This window comes from Diadema antillarum, unplaced genomic scaffold, assembly GCF_040938485.1.
Source record: "Diadema antillarum isolate AM-2024a unplaced genomic scaffold, OU_Dant_1.0 seq00001390_RagTag, whole genome shotgun sequence".
Taxonomy (NCBI): Eukaryota; Metazoa; Echinodermata; class Echinoidea; order Diadematoida; family Diadematidae; genus Diadema; species Diadema antillarum.
In genome coordinates, this window is record NW_027272145.1 from 277,958 (window position 1) to 296,716 (window position 18,759).

The 18,759-nt window shown below is 38.9% G+C and overlaps 1 protein-coding gene across 1 annotated transcript in view; it reads right to left on the reverse strand.

The window, feature by feature from the left end:
- Nucleotides 1-5,233: 5,233 nt before the first annotated feature.
- LOC139708924 (rhomboid-related protein 3-like) overlaps nucleotides 5,234-18,759 on the reverse strand; it is a 101,147-nt gene continuing 87,621 nt past the window's right edge. The window contains exons 5-10 of the mRNA XM_071620889.1: nucleotides 14,169-14,444; nucleotides 10,753-10,925; nucleotides 8,628-8,740; nucleotides 8,096-8,196; nucleotides 6,804-6,858; nucleotides 5,234-5,783 (exon numbers count right to left, since the gene is read on the reverse strand). Coding sequence (XP_071476990.1) covers nucleotides 5,551-5,783; nucleotides 6,804-6,858; nucleotides 8,096-8,196; nucleotides 8,628-8,740; nucleotides 10,753-10,925; nucleotides 14,169-14,444 — 951 coding nt within the window. The 3' untranslated portion in view covers nucleotides 5,234-5,550. The remainder of the gene's footprint in view (nucleotides 5,784-6,803; nucleotides 6,859-8,095; nucleotides 8,197-8,627; nucleotides 8,741-10,752; nucleotides 10,926-14,168; nucleotides 14,445-18,759) is intronic.

The following is an 18,759-nucleotide window of genomic DNA, read 5'->3' on the forward strand; positions in this document are numbered from 1 at the left end:
TGGAATGCTTCCATGAATTGGACTACCTGAAGTGTTTTTCAAACAAGTAAGCTGATAGGGAATGTTGATCTGCATGACAGCACATAAAATACCACAGGCAGCAGCTTAGTGAAGATTTGGGGAAGATCTGATTCCTACTGTGGAAGTTCTGACAGCTGGAATGAAAGCAAGCTGTCTACCATTACGTGAAGGGACTACAACATTCCTCTAATATATTGATAAATTGTTCACTTCCCTCCCCCTCTTTGTCCCTTTGTTTTTTGTTTGCGTGTCTGTTTTGTTTGTTTGTCTTTGGTGGCACTGCTTGCATTCAAGTAAACATTGTCATTGGAGTGCACTCTTCTTGACCGCCGTCAACTTTCCATTCAAAGGGAAAGGGTCATGCCAATACAGTGTGTCATATGGATACCTACTCAAACTATAGAGGGCAGACTTCATCAAAAATAGCTGTGCCATCATGGAACAAAGATATGCAGCTGAAGTGAACCGCCTCATTGTAAGGATTTGTTTAATGACCAGAGTGAACTGAGAATTAATTTGAACGTCTTTCGGGGGAAAAAAAACCCAAAATATCGAAGCAGGACAACTTCATGCAGTACATCTTCTTGCACTGACACAACATTTTGAAATTTGGAAGCTGGTGACTAAATGAAAAAAAAAAGGGGGGTGGGACTTCAGATTCCATTACTTGTACAACATTAAAAGGGGATGGCCTCACATTTCCTCAATCTTAAAAAGGATGGGCAATCTTCCATGGTTAAACAGAGCCATTATATGAGAGCTTATTGAGAATTATGCTCTGATTCTAGAAGAACTCTTAATGCAATCAACATACTTTCATCAGATTTAATATGTGTAAATTCTTTCCATCTCCCTCCCCCTCCCCGAATCAAATACATTAATAAAGTAATACTCATCCTGAAGAGTTAATTTTGCCCTTCACATTGATCACGTTCTGTTTAACAGTTTTGCAAAATTTAGTACAAATGGAATGTATCTACACAATGCAAAATGGGTTATGTACTTTCATACAAAGGTTGGAAAAACCAAACTCACTATGAAAAAGTAAGTCATCATCAGCCCAAGGCGAACTTCTCATATAAGTTAACCACAACTGTCTGATCCTCATCGTCATACAAACATCATGTGCACATGACGAACACGACTTTTTCAAGTTACCTTGCTTTTAAGAGCTTATTGAAAATATACAAAGCAGAAAACACAGCACATCATCTGAAAACATGCTGAGACGTGGGTGAAATACTGGCTAGCTGTACCTATTGCACCTCGAACAACTTTTGACTTCTCAAGTTGAATTATTACGGCTGGTTCTGGTCTAGAATGGCAGTATGACAAATGGTGAATACTGATGAATACTTATATATAAGGAGGAAGAGATCTAGAGAAAGCACAACCTAAATAGGTAATACGTATGCATTTTACAGGGGCGGATCCAGGGATTCTGTAAAGGGGAGGCGCCTTGACAAAATTAAAGGGAGGCGCACGGGCCCCCCATATTTCTTTTTATTTCTTTTGTTTTAGCAAAAAATAAAGAGGGGCGCACCTCCCAGTGCGTTCCCCTCTGGATCCGCCACTGTTTTATGCAATGAATACTTGAGGAAGAAAGCATATTCACCTAATAGGCCGTTTTTGTAATGTATATTCAACTTTATGGATACAATGTATTTCATTCCTGGGAACACAGAGATGATCTATGCCATTAACCTGCTCTTTTTAAATGAAATTCAATTGCTGGAATCCAGTTTACATACATTAATTGTTGCTATGTTGGACAAGCCTCAGACAAGCCTTCAGGTTGTTAAGAAGAACCTCTGTTTAAGAGGTATGCGTAAAGTTTGAATATGTTCGAAAACTGCCCATCAGGTAACATGCATTTTATGCAAAGTCAAATGCATTTAGTTTCTCATAAAGAGGCATTTGAAGGAGCATAGCTTCCTCCACAGTACTTGCATCCACAGTGTGAACTTCTATGCCCTAGCACACTGGCATTTTCATACCTGTGCAGTTATCATCCTCTCCTGCCCTCGATATTAACGACATATTACCCCTTTTCATATCATTTCATTGTGCAAAGTTTGATGAAAAATGATTATTTCAAATTGTTTCTTGTATTGCTTCTTCAAGAGAAAATTTCATCACCATTTCAACACCACACCCTGGTCTCCCCAAGACTATTTCTAAAAATCTCAAAAGTCCATTTCTCAGCTATAATACATCCATGTAACCTGTTTCATTAATCTCTGATCTCTTGTGCAAAAGTTTAATGAAAATAATTATTTCAAATCATTTCTTGTATTGCTTCTTCAAGAGAAAATTTCAGGCATCGACACCACACCCTGGCCTCCTCAAAACTGTTTCTAAAAATCTCATATGTCCATTTCTCAACCATAATACATCCAATGTTCCCTGTTTCATCAATCTCTGATGGCCTCTACTTGAGTAATCACATCAACGGAACAAAAACCAACAACAACCTGGATGGATAACTTGAGCAGAGCATGAAAACTTCCTTCATGTAGTTGTAAATTCAGTCTGACACTAATGATAAATCTACATTGCAGCCCAATGCTGGAGCTACTTTGAATCATTTCATGAGCCACAATGAAAGACAGGTCACTAGTCCATGTACATACTGCCTAGTACACTTCTCAGTGAGAATCTAGCTAGACTGTTTCTATTGGGGCCTCTTAGATCAATCATGTGCAACGGTTGAATTATATCAAACATAAAATATACAACACTGTACACTGTGTACCAACAGACAGTAGGCCTACCACTAGAAGCACTACCTTACTAGAGTTGACTGAAGGAAAGATCATTTCCTGTATCGAGGGATTCAGACCAAGCCAAAAATGGCTGGAACCATCTTTTAAATCATCTCCTATAGGTTGTGCAAACTAATGAGTTTTCAAGCTTGCCTTTGTTGATTCAACATCCTTTGCACTGAGCATAACTATTCCTATGCTTAAGAAAGGGAGTTGCACTAAGTGTAAGTGGGTTGTCAGCTGATGTAGTGACTCACAGTGAAACACATTCATTATTTTATTTTGAATTATAATTGGCTGCAGTTTCCTATTTCCATATTGCCAATGTTCCATACGAGCAAAAATATTTTTGCATCACTTCGCAAGAGGAAAGTATTTTCAAATGAAAAAGATTAAAATCAAGTCTATATTCTGCACATAATTCAGTATTGGGAGCACTGGTCTGGTGTTCACAGTATTATTGATTTCTCTTCTAGCGATTTTTGTACAACACTTCTCTTGGTATAGTATTTGAATTACCCTTTCCAACCAGTAGCAGACCACATCAACCACTGGAAATTTTGACACAGTAAAAATGGTGTCTTCAGTGATGTTTTCACCCGTCTGTGACAACCGGTCTTTTCTCAAATCAATCCCAGGGCTTCAAATCCTCTCTTAAATAGATGGTATAGTCTTGGTGGAGATGAGGATTGGGCTTTTAACTTTTTGCGAGATACCTAGAAAGCACTTATGAAATGTAAGTACAGAGCACACCATCCTAAGAGGAATTCAAAGTTTATTTGATGAAAATTGGTGTTGGAATGACTGGGACATCCAAAACAAAGTAAAACAAAGTGACTGTAATAAAAAGGTGGGTCCCACCTTTTATTATGATCGCTCTTGTTTAGGTGTATCTCAGCCATTTCAAAACCAATTTTCATCAACTACATGTTTAATTCATCTTGGAATAATATCCTCTTTCACATTTCATAAGAGGTTTCTCATTATCTCACAAAAAAATAAAAAATGATAGAAACCTGAAGTTAGGTCTCAACCAACAGTATACCATCCCTTTAAGATGTTAGTCTTCTTCTGTGGTGTTTGTCTCAATTACTCCACAGACTATTACTTTTACCTTTGCCCTCCAGGATCCTACAGTGACATTCTGGCCTTGAGTGTCTTTTCAAGTTAACAATAGAAGCCCTTCAAAATAAAGCTGTTCACAAAGGCTTACAAAATGCATAATTGTGTCTCAAAACTGTCGATCAAAAGTGTACAGATAATTGGGATGACTTCACTGCTGCAATATCCTGATTCAATACTTGAAATGATAATGGTATTGTACTGGAAAAGCCACATCCGGGAAAACTGCATGAACGTACCGGCCTACACTTCATGCTGAAGTGCACATCTACTTTTAATACACGTTCAAATACCTCCATGGCTCTTTAAATACAAGTGTATGCATCAACATTCATTGAATGATTGAAATCATGGTGGAATGTGGGGAACAGCTACAATCCTATTTTCACATATTCTTAGCATTCTCTGATAACATTTTCATACCAAAGGTGTTGTCAAAACTACTCAAAATAAACGCTTGTTAAGGGACAGACTCCCTTGAAAATTTTTGTCTCTTAAAATCCAAGGAAATATATGTCACCACGTCACAAAATATCTATCACCAAGGTATCTGGTCACAGACATGTGATCTCATGTTGTATAATCTTGTTAATCTTGCACAGATTTTTTACAAGACTAGAGAGAATGATTGTCAATGAGTAACAATCACATTTTAATCACACTCAATAACTGCCAAGTATTGCTACTGAACATTGAAAGGACAGGGTTGGTTGAAGGAAAAAATCTTGATACGTCAAGCCTTATCTTCAAGCACTGTAGAAAAAAAAATCAATCAATCAATCAACAGCAGCATAAATATTGATTTACAGAAAATGTAAGCTGCAATAGATTCCCAAAAGTCAGGAATCAATTTTCGAAATGAGAATTCTCAAACTGTTGAGAAATGCCACTACCAGTTACAGCTACACCTACTGACACAAGTCTCAATAGTTCTATTGTAGAAAGAAATAAATCAAACCTTTTTCATATCTTACACTTTTGCACAATGAAGCATTCTTTCAATTTTTACAGTTGCAAAAACAGCTTTTTTACACACTCTTCATGAAAAACAACACTTGATCTCTATATTTCAGGAAAAAAAACCAGCAATGCCAACGAAAAGAGATGCATATCATTATAGATTTCAAATTTGAACATTGGTCCCTCTAACTCTGCAAAACACAGGTGCAAAATACTGCCTCAACCATCCATACAAGCTTTCTTTAATAATGCTATGAAACAAGAAAGCTGTAAGCTTTAAATGTCAGCCCCACCTAAACAGGCTGGCCTTCCACAGTTTATCTTAGAAGTACTACATAAAATATCCTTTGGTTCCACATCAATGTCCAATGCAGCAACTTACTTCTTCCAACTTTAGCCAAAACATCTGCACTGATCACGTCTAATCTTGGTCCCACATGTTGAATGTTACAAGTATCCACGCCATCAGCATAGAAAGTTTAAAGACATTGGTCCAGCGGGGGAACAATGAAATGGGCATTCGTGTCTGTACACAGGGCCTGGCATTACAACAAGTAAAATAAGCTGAATTCAAAGTGTAGTCCCTTGGTTTCTCTCTCCCTTGCACCAACCCATCGCTGAGCTTTTCACGGGTGAAGACGCAATCGTCTCACTTGGGATTTTGTCACCGCTGTGCCACCGGCTAGCCGGCCTTGTAGAAAATGTTCCAGAACACCACAAAGAGAATGAAGATGATGTAAGCGACCATAAGGAGCCACATTCCCAGTCGTTCGTGGAGGCGCTGTTCATAGTTCTGCAGGATGAAGAGCCCTATCGTCACTCCCATGATCACGCCTACGATGTGGGCGACGTAGGATGCGGCTGTCCGCAGACCGGAGTACCGCCGATAGACGGCCAGACCGAAATCTGCGCTTACTGAAACGGGGACAGACAATTCATGCACAAACTACTTTACTGTCAGTGTCCACACTGGCTTTTAAATATAAGGGAATGTTTCTACAACAATATGATGTGGGTATTTTAACTTTAAAACTTGCTACATTCTCAATGTCTTCCCAAAATAATAATTTAAAAAAAAAGATTTGTATTTGATCTACACATGTGACTGGTCCTTAAAAAAAAAGAAAGAAAGAAAGAAAGAAAGAAAGAAAGAAAGAAAGAAAGAAAGAAGGAAAAAAAAAAACTTTTTACCAGCCAAAGTGGGACTCGGTTAAAAAGGTTAAAAAATGCAGCTTAATGGTATATTTTGCAGTGTTTTTTTAATATCTGCAATATAATTGGTAGAAATTTTGCTTCTCATAACAATGAAGACTTTTACATCGGATCCAAGGTGATAAATCGCTAATTCATCTCTTGAAAACTGGTAAAATAATTCTTTCTCACTCTGATGACAAGGTTTTAGATCACATATTCAACCACCTCCACAACTGTCTTATAACTCCTAACTGGAAAAATATGTGGCATATAGGGCTATAGGGCATAGACTTCTATGCTACAAAATCAGATGAAAAAATTCTAATTTTGTGATGTAATTCACTGGGCTGGTGCCGCTGACGCAGTCACCTGCCTTAAATCAGCATGCCAGCATGGATCTTATACTGAGCAATCAAAAGTTGTAACCTTTCCTCGTCAAAAATTTTGTCTAAAAATACACTGATATTCATAATATATGGTCCTAATTCACACGTCCAAAGCCATACTCATTTGCACCTGTGCAGAGTGTATTGAAGACCTGTACCAGTACTTCACTTTACACGCATGTAAAACAAGACTTCTTGAGGATAATACAAAACATTAGCTGTTGTGATAACACTGTTATTTTCTCACATATCATTATAATGAGCCAACATGGGGAGTCCGTTTGAGACAAACCAAATAGAACAATAGGACACTCATCGGAATAAGTGTACCTTCGTTACACTGTGAAACACTTACCACATACTATTACAACTGCTATTCTCTGTGGACTTAATTTAGAATCTGGAAAATGCTGTAGAAGAAAACAAAGAAAAGGACCACAAATGTTGTGAAAGGAAATAACTCAGTTATATGTAAACATAAATGCCCCCGCCAAAAAAAAAAAATAAATAAATAAAAGGAACTACTAGTACACTATTAGATTCCTTTTATGGTTGAAGTGAAGTAAATCACATTACTTGCAAGGTATCATACTACACGTATTAGTTTCTCAACAGCACATCAGTTAGTAAAGCAGTCAATGTGAAAGTACATATCAAGTGCCTTTTAATACGGGGGCCTGGCACACTTGAGTTCATGTATTCGAATGCCCTGTGTTTGAGGACAAAAAGCTTCTTTGCAACTTATTAACAAATTGCCCTACATCGACGTAAATAAGCTCTTGTAGTCAATTGTTCACCTGGTGGTGCTTAGAGCATTCTTTATGATCTTGTTGGGATTTTTTTTTCTTATTGCCTTTCAAAAGGCTAAATTTCTGAGTAGTTCACTCTACATGCAATATACAATGTAGTCAGAGCTGTGTCAAGATGGTCATAATTACTCTTTTATGATTCCTTTTGATATTTCTGGTGCAAGGAATCATGTAAAAGTAGATCAATGTATTTTCCAATCTGTTTAAAGGGGATGGCTAGTAACTGATCACTGGGAATCAGTGGGAATGCTGAGGGATGATTGTTCCAATCCTTGTGGGATTCATTTAAGAGTACATTATATATCTATTCTTGTGTGAAAATTATTTGCTTCAGAATGGTCTCATATTTAAGTAATGTGCAGTTTAATGTTTCCAGGTAAGCGTCCCTGGTCAGTGATGGGGCATTAATCTGCACATTACTTGAATATGAGACGGTTCTGAAGCAAATAATTTTCACACAACAGTAGATACATAATGTACTCTTAAATGAATCCCACAAGGATTGGAACAATCATCCCTCAGCATTCTCACTGATTCCCACTGATCGGTTACTAGCCATCCCCTTTAAATCCCCCCCCCCCCAAAAAAAAAAAAAAAAAAAAAAATTCTCAGCATTTCCCTAAAACAATTGTTTTCATTACCCTAACCATGTTGTGCCAGCCAGTGATCAATACACCATTCTTAACCCGTTGAGGATGGTTTGATTTTGCTACAACACGCATTTCCCATAGACGCTTGCCCGAGTATACTTGAGACTCGTCCTCAGTGGGTTAACTTCCCGACTCACAAAATGTACTGGTACTACCCAAGAAAATGAAAAAGGCCTTATTATACTTACAAGACCTACATTGGCAAGGTGAGCAGATAGAAGGGCGTAGGAACCAGCCGACGCCCCAATCAGAAAACTTTTCCTGTCTAATAAGGATGTGCCCATGGAACCTATAGGAGAGAAAAAAGAAAGGGCAATGTGATACAAGAGAGGTTCTTTTCCCTGATACGATTGCAATCTTTTTTGCCATTGTTGCGCAATGCATTATGATTCATTCAGCAGATTACTTATTCCATTTCAATACAGGGCGCTCCCATGAAAATGAAAATGGCCCTGGTCATTGTGTTCGTGCAAAAATAACACAAAACAACAACAAAAACCCACACATACACCTGCAAATACATACAGATGCACATAAATATATACACACACATGCTCCTGCATACACCTAATGAGTCTCGTATGTCCATAGTGTGTCCCTGACTGTCTCGTAGTGATATTACGACATCATCCAGTCACTACACAAAACACCGCTAACCAGCTGCTACCACCATGATTCTACGTTTGGGCATCATCTGGTTACCATGGAAACGCTACTCACCAGCTGCTATGCTAATGAGGTAGAGAGTGCCGATGCGTCTGGTGCCGTGGACCATCTCCAGGGGGACTCCGAGGAGCATTTGGACAGAAAAGTTGAAGATTATATGTTCGATTCTGGCGGACACGAGTGACAGACCAGGAAGGAGAAGAGAGAGACAGAAGCAAACAACATTAAACCTTTAGCAACTGAAGATTCCGTACATAATGGCCTATTGTTCCCTGAAAGGTCTACAGTAATATTACTCTCAATTTGACAACTTTCTAAATTACGCAAAATAGATCACTGCATGTATATTTTTGTGTATTATAAGTTATGTTTATTTGAAAGCCTATCAAGACTTTACCAAGAGACTTGTGTGTCACAGAAATAATTCTGACATACTTTTGACCTTTGTCCTCTTTCAAATTACATTATTATATATTCTATATAAAAGCAATAAAAATAGTAAGGCACAAAACTATAATAAAGCAGACGGGCGTTTTCTGGCAGTTTTGGGCAGTTCAGTTACTAATGGGTTAAAGGGATGGTATAGTTTTGGTTGAGATAGGGATTCAGGTTTTAATTTTTTGCGAGATAATCAGAAACTACTTAAATGAAATATTAAAGAGCATACAATTCTAAGAGGTATTAAAAGTTTGTCGCAAGAAAATTGGTTTTGAAATGGCTGAGATACAAAAACAAAGTAAAACAAAAAAGTCCTAATGAAAGGTGAAACCCACTTTCAGTAGGCCCATTTTGTTTTGCTTTGTACTAGAATACCTTAGCGATTTCAAAACCAATTTTCATCAAATAAACTCTTGATTCCTCTTAAAATTGTATGCGCTTTAAGAATTCATATAAGTGGTTTCTAATTATCTTGCAAAAATTTAAAACCTAAATCCCTATCTCAAGCAAAACTATTCCATCCCCTTTATGGTTTCATGCATATGAGAGTATGGTTAAGATGAACATTATTGCTACATAACCTACAAAATATACATAAATTTTGCATATTTCAATAAAAACTTAACATTAAGCACAAGAAACTGGATTTTTTTTTTGTTCACTTGTTTTTGTCTCCATAGAGCCTCATGTCGGTAGGTTATATGGAAAATAGGCCAAAGCCCCCAATCACATTTTCCCTATTTGAGGAAGACTTGCAATCTACGTAAGATGATAACTTAGTAAAGAAGGGAAAAATTTCCCTCCTCGAAATTGAACAGCAATTTAAGTCGATGGATGCATATTTTTGAACAAAATGATGCACAATTCCATGTAATGAAGTTGCTAAATGAATGACATTTTGTATAGCAGTCATAACAGAATGCATAGCGAATTGTTTCATGTGTGTGATACCAGGAAAATCATTCTCTGTAGTGTGTATATGACAGTGACAAAGGGCAAAGAAAACCTAGAGTAAGTTTTTTCTGGGAGATATAATTGCGTAACAAAATGGACATTTCCATTAAAGCAAGGAAATAATGTTTGATCCAGATGATTCTGACATTTGGCGTGAAGAGCCTAGAATATAATACAGGATGATGAAAATCAAGTACAGTTCGACCTCGATTATCCGGCCATGTCGGGACCGGCGCTCATCCGGATAAGCGAATTGGCCGGATATGGGAGACACAATGTTAATGTATATAGCTGCCGTCCAAGCTGCCGTCCCAGTGCACTGGCAGCTATAAGGCAGGTAGCGTACCCCGCAACGGTGGTGTAATCTATGCTAGCCTGCGCAAAATTGTAGTCCCTTCTTCACAAAAATAAAGTATATCTTTATGTGAAAATCATACATGTTTTACCTCATTAGATATTGAGAAACCTATCATGCACATCTTATGAAATTAGTGAAATAGATCCAAGAAAAGATGTTAAAGTCACTGTTTTTTTCTCAATTTTTGGATGAAAAAAAAAAGTCCTTCACTGCGTGAACACGTCCGGATAATAGAGATTTCCGGATAAAAGGAGGCCGGATAATCGAGGTCGAACTGTATACTGGAATGGTAGATCTGTAACTGCAGGTGAATGTATGATGAACAACAATGGTGTATTTCCATAATTAGATATATTCTCTGGATACAGCACACTGGTTTGTACAGGATGTTTTTAACATTACAGAATCATGAGAAGGAAAACCACTCACCCCCCATGCAAAAGAACGTAGGATAAAAACCTCCAAAACTCTAGCTTTTTCGCTGGGTTGTAGACCAGGGCACTTTGCTTTGGGAGTGGACCAGTCCAGATGTCTACCGCCACCGAGGACGAGTTTGCGTCGGACCGAGTCGCGTTCACCGTCACTCCAATGTAGAAACCTAGCTACGGAAGGATGGGGGGATATATTGAGGGCGCTGTAGAATATTATCTCTGAACTTTTCAAGGTTCACTTTTTAGTAGAGACTTTCACTCCAATTGCTTTCATACTTTCAGTAAACTAGGCAGTCTTCTTTCTGCCAAGGGTATCTATCTCATTTTCAAATATGACTATTAAGAATCAATTTACACAGAGGAAAGACAAAGGAAAAATTGAGAGAATACAAGGAAGAAAGGAGAAAGATAATGAGGGAGAGATATATGTAAAGATAATATGCTAGCAAGCTACATTCAAAAGCAGATGATTCAATAGATATGGAGGTAGGAAGGTAGATGGATAGACAGATAGATAGAACAAGAAAACAAGATAGGAGAAGACCAAAAGAGAAAACAGCAAGCTCGCTAGCTACATGTACATAGATAAAGACAAATGAATAGACACATAGAGAGATCAGAAGATAGATGGATAGGTAGATAGGTAGATAAGTAGATAGGTAGATAGATAGATAGATAGATAAATAGATAGATAGAGACAGAGAGAGAGTGAGAAGAATATCAACAGCAGCCCTAGGTCACTAAGGGCATGTCCGTGTGCATATATATCAAAAGAGCGAGACCATCTTATGACCGTTGAGTTATGGTACATTAGGTTCAAAGCTATAAAACAAATGAGCTGTGCAAAGTGGGTGAAATTAGGTTCTGATTAGAAACCAGGGGCACATTTGTTCAACGCCAGCCTCAAATTCACTGGAAGTATGATTAAGGATGAGGGGAAAAAATGACCACTGCTTTCACAAGGATGTGTCAGAATTAAGATTTAAAAAAAAATCATAGAACTTATGAGTTTATTAGAATGAAAGCAAAATTTCATTTCCCCAAGTAGAGTTTGCACAGTTGGCTACACCATTATACTAAACTAACAGTGAGCAAGTTAGACAGAGAAAGTTGTCAAAAGAGAGGATTAGTTTTAAAAAAATCCTCTGCAAATATTGATTTAAACTCAAGTTAATTGTCATAAAAATTATTTTAACAATTATGCACAGATTTACTTGATATATTTTTGTAGTATTGGGTTGAAGTTAGAAGAGAAGATCACTTTCTCTTGGTAGATTCAGCCATGGTTTTATTCAGGACTTCTTTTTCTTCATAAGCCACAATACATGTATGTGCATGTTTGACACCATTTGCAAACTGTACCTGATAATCACCTGGTGAGAACTACAAGGTGCATGTAGCATTTTAAAGGTCCGTAGCATGGACATGTCATGGAGAAGGAAGGCTAGCCTGGTGTAGATATATTCAAGAATCCCCATAACAGATATTGTGTACAGCTTTATCACTGCTGTCTATGTAAAGCTACGGTCACAAAGATTCGTACGAATGTCTGGAGTTCGTAGAGATTCGTAGACGGGGCACAGATTCTTACAGCCTTCTTACGAATTTCGTACGAACGCTGTTTAGTTCGCAAGAACAAATTGTGTACCTACGCCTTACGAGTCCCTTACAAACGCCTTACAAACTCGAAGAGTTGTTCGTAAGAACGCCGTACGAATCTCTGTTCGTAAGGCATTCTTACGAAAGACGTAAGAGTCCTCTATGAACAACTTAAGGCGTTCTTACAATCATCGTAAGAATTTAAGGCTTCAAGAATTGTCTCTCAACCCTGCAAAATCTTGCGTAGTTGTTACGATGTTTGTACGTCGCCTTACGAAGAGAGGGTTTCGTACGAAGTTTTAAAAAAAATCTTGGACAAGACCATCGACCAGGCTACGAACTTACGAACGGTCTACGAACGGTCTACGAATGCTGGTTTCGTACGGCCTTCTTAAGAAGATCTTACGAAATTGTCTACAAATCGTTCGTACAGCGTTCCTAGCAGTTCTTAATGGTATTTGTGACCGAGCCTTAAGTACATGTACACAAACAGCTGAAAAATCTTGACTGGGGAGTCTACTGTATTAAGATACTCTTTGATGCTCACATTTGCTGACTGGTGCTATTTGTTGTTTTTGAATGTACCCAGTAGGCAGCGAATGAGGATTGATTCTATCCTCCATGTCTCCAAATGCTATTTAGTCTTTCAATTCAAAGTGTGTGTGGGGTGTGAAGGGATGGTAAATTCAGCATGGTTTCATCTTGCTCTTTGGGGGAGGTGAGGAGGGTCAATTTATGCTTGTAATTTGTGACTCTCTCAAACACAGGACCTCTCTGAAATAATCTACCAGTATACCAGGCCTCACAGGTTCTGGTTGAAAGTATGTGCATGACTGGAGGTGACTTCAATAGCACCATTTTCTGAGGGGCACAGCCCCGAAGAAATTAGTGCCATTGAAGTCACCGAAGTCACCGTAGTGTGACGTGATACGTCTCATGGACTAAAAATACACGCTTGTGTTCCTTAGGGAAATAGTTGGACTAGGATTTTTATGGTGGAAATATGTTTTGTCATTTTCAATGCCCTTGACCAATCAATTGACAAGAAATAATTTGTGAGGGATATAATAAATCCTATCTAAAGGTCAGAGTGTTTTGTCTCTTACTATAGAGGGGACAGAAATTATAACATTTAACTCCTCTACGCTGGGCTCACTGGGCCTCAAACATGAGTACTCTCAATTGCAGCGCAGGTACACTATGACTCAGCCAACCCACTACCGACAGCACGATGCCGTGTTCTAAAACAAGATAAGACTCATCCCTCACTTCTGTCGACTAGCATCAAACATTGAAAGCACAGCCTTACGGGTGATTTCATTCGTATCCATCAATCTTCGACAATTCAGATTGCAAGGCAAGAACTTGACGAAGGGAGAAAGTTTGTCAAAATTTAAGAAAAGAAAGAGAGTAAAATTGGATAGTGCATATGGTAAACATGTGTGTGTGATACATCATTATGAAAGCCATGAATATCTCAGGAAAATAATTTTTGGTTGTTTGGCAGTTCTGTTAAGCTTGAAATTGATAGACAATTTGCCCTACTTCATTCCAAGGAAAATATTATAAAAAAGAATCAAAAGTTAGAATACTGTAAGGGTTACATCGCCAAAGTGGGCTTTAGGCACATTCCCCCCCCCCCCCTTTTACAATCTCCAACTTCATATGGGTGAGATTATGATGCACCACATATATCATGAAAAATGTCTTCACAGACAGATCGGGGGATGATCTGAAAAAAAAGGAGAAGAATGTAGCATTTCAGGTGAAGAGGTACTGCAAGGGGAAAAAAAGGGGGGCAGGAGCATTTATCACCTCAACCCAGGTGACCAAGAAGATGAGGATGGGGGGAAGACACCAGGAGAAGTTGCAACGGAAGTAATTCCTATCCGTCTCATTGGTCAGGATCTCGTCGGCCACCATTTTCAGGAAGCGCTGTCTGTACGTCAGGTTCCGGTAGTCGCTCTTGCCATAGCTGGACCCGCCCCCACCACCGCCGCCGCCGCCTCCACCGCCGCCGCCGTCCACTTCACAATCCTCGTACCGTGACCGCACAGCGATGGAAAAACTCAGCGATCTCTTGTCGCTCATCTGTGAGACAAAGTGAAGAAAGAGGAAGAAGATTCATTTGGGATTTGGGGACAAACTGTGAGATTAATGAATACCTTTGGCCAAGTGTTTTCTTGTTTTTTGTTTACTTTTCTTTATTAGTGTAAGATAGCTACAGGGTTAGGGACACAGACTGTAAACATGAGGCCTGCACGCTTCAAGTCCTGAGGAGCACACTGCTTTATTATCAGGCTGACCTGCCCTCAGCAAAACTCAACATCATGAACATGATCTGCATAAACTGTATTTACATATTTACATATTTAAATGAACTAAGAGGACCAATAGGAGTAGCAGAAATGGAAGAGACCAACTAAAATGAAGGAACCCTATTCATGAAGACAACCAATGAAAACACACTGGATGACTGTGGCTAGAAGCTGGGGTGAGAACTGCAGACATGGAATGATAAACAAAAGGATCAGATGTGACAACAAGCTGAGGTGATAACTGTAAACATGAATGGGGAAGGAATAACATGGATGGGAAAGGAATGAGAATGGTGGGACAGAAATAGAATACAAGTTAATGAGATGTGGGACTGTCTAAGAACCTAACCCAACTGAGGTACATGTACATAACAAACTTATACTGGAAAGAAGGAGATAGACTTTGCTGTCTCACATAAACATTCTCCTTTCAAAAAATTGTCCTCAATTTTAAAGGCAAATATCAATCAAATGTAACTGTGATCAGGCAAAAAAAATGCTCAACTATGGGCAAACTACATTTTATACCATTTCTTGTGAACTGGAAACTAAAAAAAAATGCCTTCTGCTGTACTCTCTTAAAACTAAAACAAAAAATACAAATGTTTGTACAAACTACTATGGAATAGACTAAGAAATTGTAATACTGACATGTACACTGGACCCTCTGTACCTCTGTATTTGCCTATCTGTAACAAATTTCTCTCTTTTTTTTCACTTTTGAACAACATATCATATTGATGATAAATTTTCTTCGAAACAAATGAACACATATCCGAGCATACAACTACTTAAAATATTTAACTTAAATGAATTACCTTATCCCCAATTATACACTCTGATTCCAGTGTATCTAAATATCACATGTGCACACTGTATCCACATACACTATATACTCAATATGACCAATCTATCATTTTAACAACATTTGCCCTTTGCTATTCTCTCAAACCCATAAACAATCTTCAAACTTGTTCAAACAGGATTCACCTTTTTCGAAATTATATACCTCCTATCTATCTTATTCTTCTTCTTTTTTTTTAACAATTACTCATCAATAAAGTTTACAACTTCATTACACTGAAAATGTCTTTACTCGATGGAAGTTGCCAAAACCTTATAACATAACTATACGCAAAATAATCATTATCAAAAGTTATGACACACTCAATTCAAAACACAAAACGTATAACTTAAAAAATAATAAATACAAAAACTGTAGACATAATAACGATGATAATAATAAACCCTCTTTGTAGAGCGCAAATTACATTCAAATCTCTAAGCGCTTTTTTTGAAATGAGAAAAGGCAAATACGTGTGTAAGAACACCCAAAAACAAAAAAACAAAATTACATGATATCAACCTAAAACACATCATTAACCAATTTACAAAACAATAACAATTACTTAACAAACAAATAAAGCTTCCATAAAAACATAAACTGATCTGATGATGAACATTCTCTGATATCATTAGGGAGCTAATTCCAAAATTGAGGGAAAAAAATTTGTTGACAATATAACATAATGGTTACACTAAACGGTTTTAACAATTGTTTGATGCTTGAACAAAATTGTCTAAGAAATTGATATTCCTGAAAAAGTGAACATTGCAAATAATAAGAAGCTAACTGATGTTAACATTTATATGCAATCAAAAATAACTTATGAACTGACCTGTCTGCTGAAATGTACTCTTTCAATTTTTTTTTTGAACACTTATGAACTTATAAAATTCCCTTTTTTTTTTCCAAAAAACCTAATAATGCTGTGTTTCAAATACTGCATCCCACATTCAACTACATTGTAAGTGTCTTCTACAAAATAATATATATAATTCGTTCACATTTCTCTCAAAAAATGTTCTTCATACTACTACAAAATACTACCCAGATGCATTTATACCAGGTGTGATGAATTTAACCTTTTTGCCAAAGCAACATATATAACACTTTGCTATACTTTTATGCTTATGATCACAATCACAAACTCAAAGCATTTTCTCTCTTCTCTTTTTTTTTTTTTTTTAATGTACATGGGTGTCTTTCCCAAAGGCCTAAAATACTTGTTGGTATCTTCTCAGTCTCTACAATTTGTAGTCCTTCAATTTCGATGGCAATTTGATTTGTCGGCCATATCTAGAGTGAATTTCTTGCCTGCTTTGATTGTTCTCTGGCAATTGTTCACTGTCATTTACTTGTTCACTCTGTTGCTGTTGTTGTTGATGACTGCCAGGTTGCGAGCTACTAATTTGGGAGTCCGATGGGGTAATTTGTCGTGATGACCCAGGTTGGTATTGCTCAGCAGATGACGACGAACGGAGTTGATAATGTGGTCTGAGTTGGAGTTGGTCAATCGATGATGGCCTGTGACTGGGTTGATGTTGGGGATGGGGTTGGTCAGCTGATGATATTGGCTGCTGGTCAGTCGGCGATGACCCATGGGAACAGCTGGTCTGGTTCAGCTGCCGCTGGCATGGGGCTGCTGCATCTGACCGTGGCTGGTGGTCAGAATTCGATGACTGCTGCCGGGGTGGGGCTGCTGCATCTGACCATGGCTGGTGGTCAGAATTCGTTGACTGCTGCCGGGGTGGGGCTGCTGCATCTGACCATGGCTGGTGGTCAGAATTCGTTGACTGCCGCCGGGGTGGGGCTGCTGCATCTGACCGTGGCTGTTTGTCAGATTTCGTTGACGACTGCTGCTGGGCACCATAGGGTTGGTTGGAGGTCTGGTACCAAACAGACAAACCTGACCGTGGCTGTTGGTCTTGGTTTGACTGTCGTTGATGGACGTGGTTTGGTGGTCGGGGTGACCACATGACGTACGAAGGGCCATAAGAGGCTGGCTGGGGTGGAGACATCTGCCTCTTAGTCCCATCTGCTACTGGTGGGTGTGGCGTTGAACCTTTTCCAGTCCCATCTGATGGTAATGACGATGATGGTGCTGTAGGGCGGGGGGCAGACAGGGATGGTGAAGTCTCATGTGAGGCTCGAACTCGATACATTTTCAGGCGATTATGATGTACTGTTCGCTTGGTCTTTTCATCCTGGTTGTTGACGATGGTGTAATTCAATCCATCTTCAGATGAGGAAATTACCGTGAAAGGACCTTTCCAGTTTGGTTCCAACTTTTTTCTGCTGTTGGTCGGGTCGTCTAACCAGACAAGGTCACCGATGTTGTACCTAGATGTGCGAGTTCTTTTGTCATAATGCTGTTTCTGTTGTTGTTGCTGCTGTTTGGTTTTCTCTCTTGTGAACTCCCATGCTTTCCTCAATCGATCGGTCAGGTTGGCAGTGTATTCCAGCATGGAGCTTCCCATTAGTGGAGGGGGAGATGAGCAGGTGATGCTAGCTGGGATGCGGGCTTCCCTTCCGTGCATTACGAAATAGGGGGTCAAACCTGTTGTAGAATGGGTGCTTGTATTGTATGCTAACTGGAGCTGGTTGATGTGGGTGTCCCATTCTCCTCCCTGGTCAGAAATGTACTTCGCCAATTGATCTTTAATGGTGCGATTACATCGTTCAACTATACCTGCACCTTGTGGATGGTATGACGTTGATCGAGATTTCTTAATGCCCAATTTGTTGCATAGTTCTTGAACCAATCTGACTCGAATTGTCTCCCCTGGTCGGTATGTAGAATCTCTGGTACACCATGTTCTTTCACATAGTCCTCAAACAGGTGCTTGCCAATGGTTGAGGCTGTCTGATCTTTCATCGGGTAGATATTGACGTATTTGCTGAAATGATCTGTTACAACCAATATGTAGCGAAAGCCTCGTCTTGTGATAGGTAGCTCGGCGATATCCGCGAAGACCATCTCTAGAGGGCGTGTAGTCGAAATTGGCTGTAGTGGTGCTTGGTATTTCGGGTTTGGTAACCGGAACGACTCACAGGCAGTGCATGTGTTGCAGAAATCAGTTATTTCCTTGTTCATAAATGGCCAGTAGCACATAGATTCTGCTCTCTGAAGTGTTCTGTGTGCACCAAAATGTCCGGATGATGGATCACCGTGCAATTCTTGGAGTACTCTGGGGACAAGTGAGCTTGGCACCACGAGTTGGAGCCTGTAGTTGCCTAACTTGTC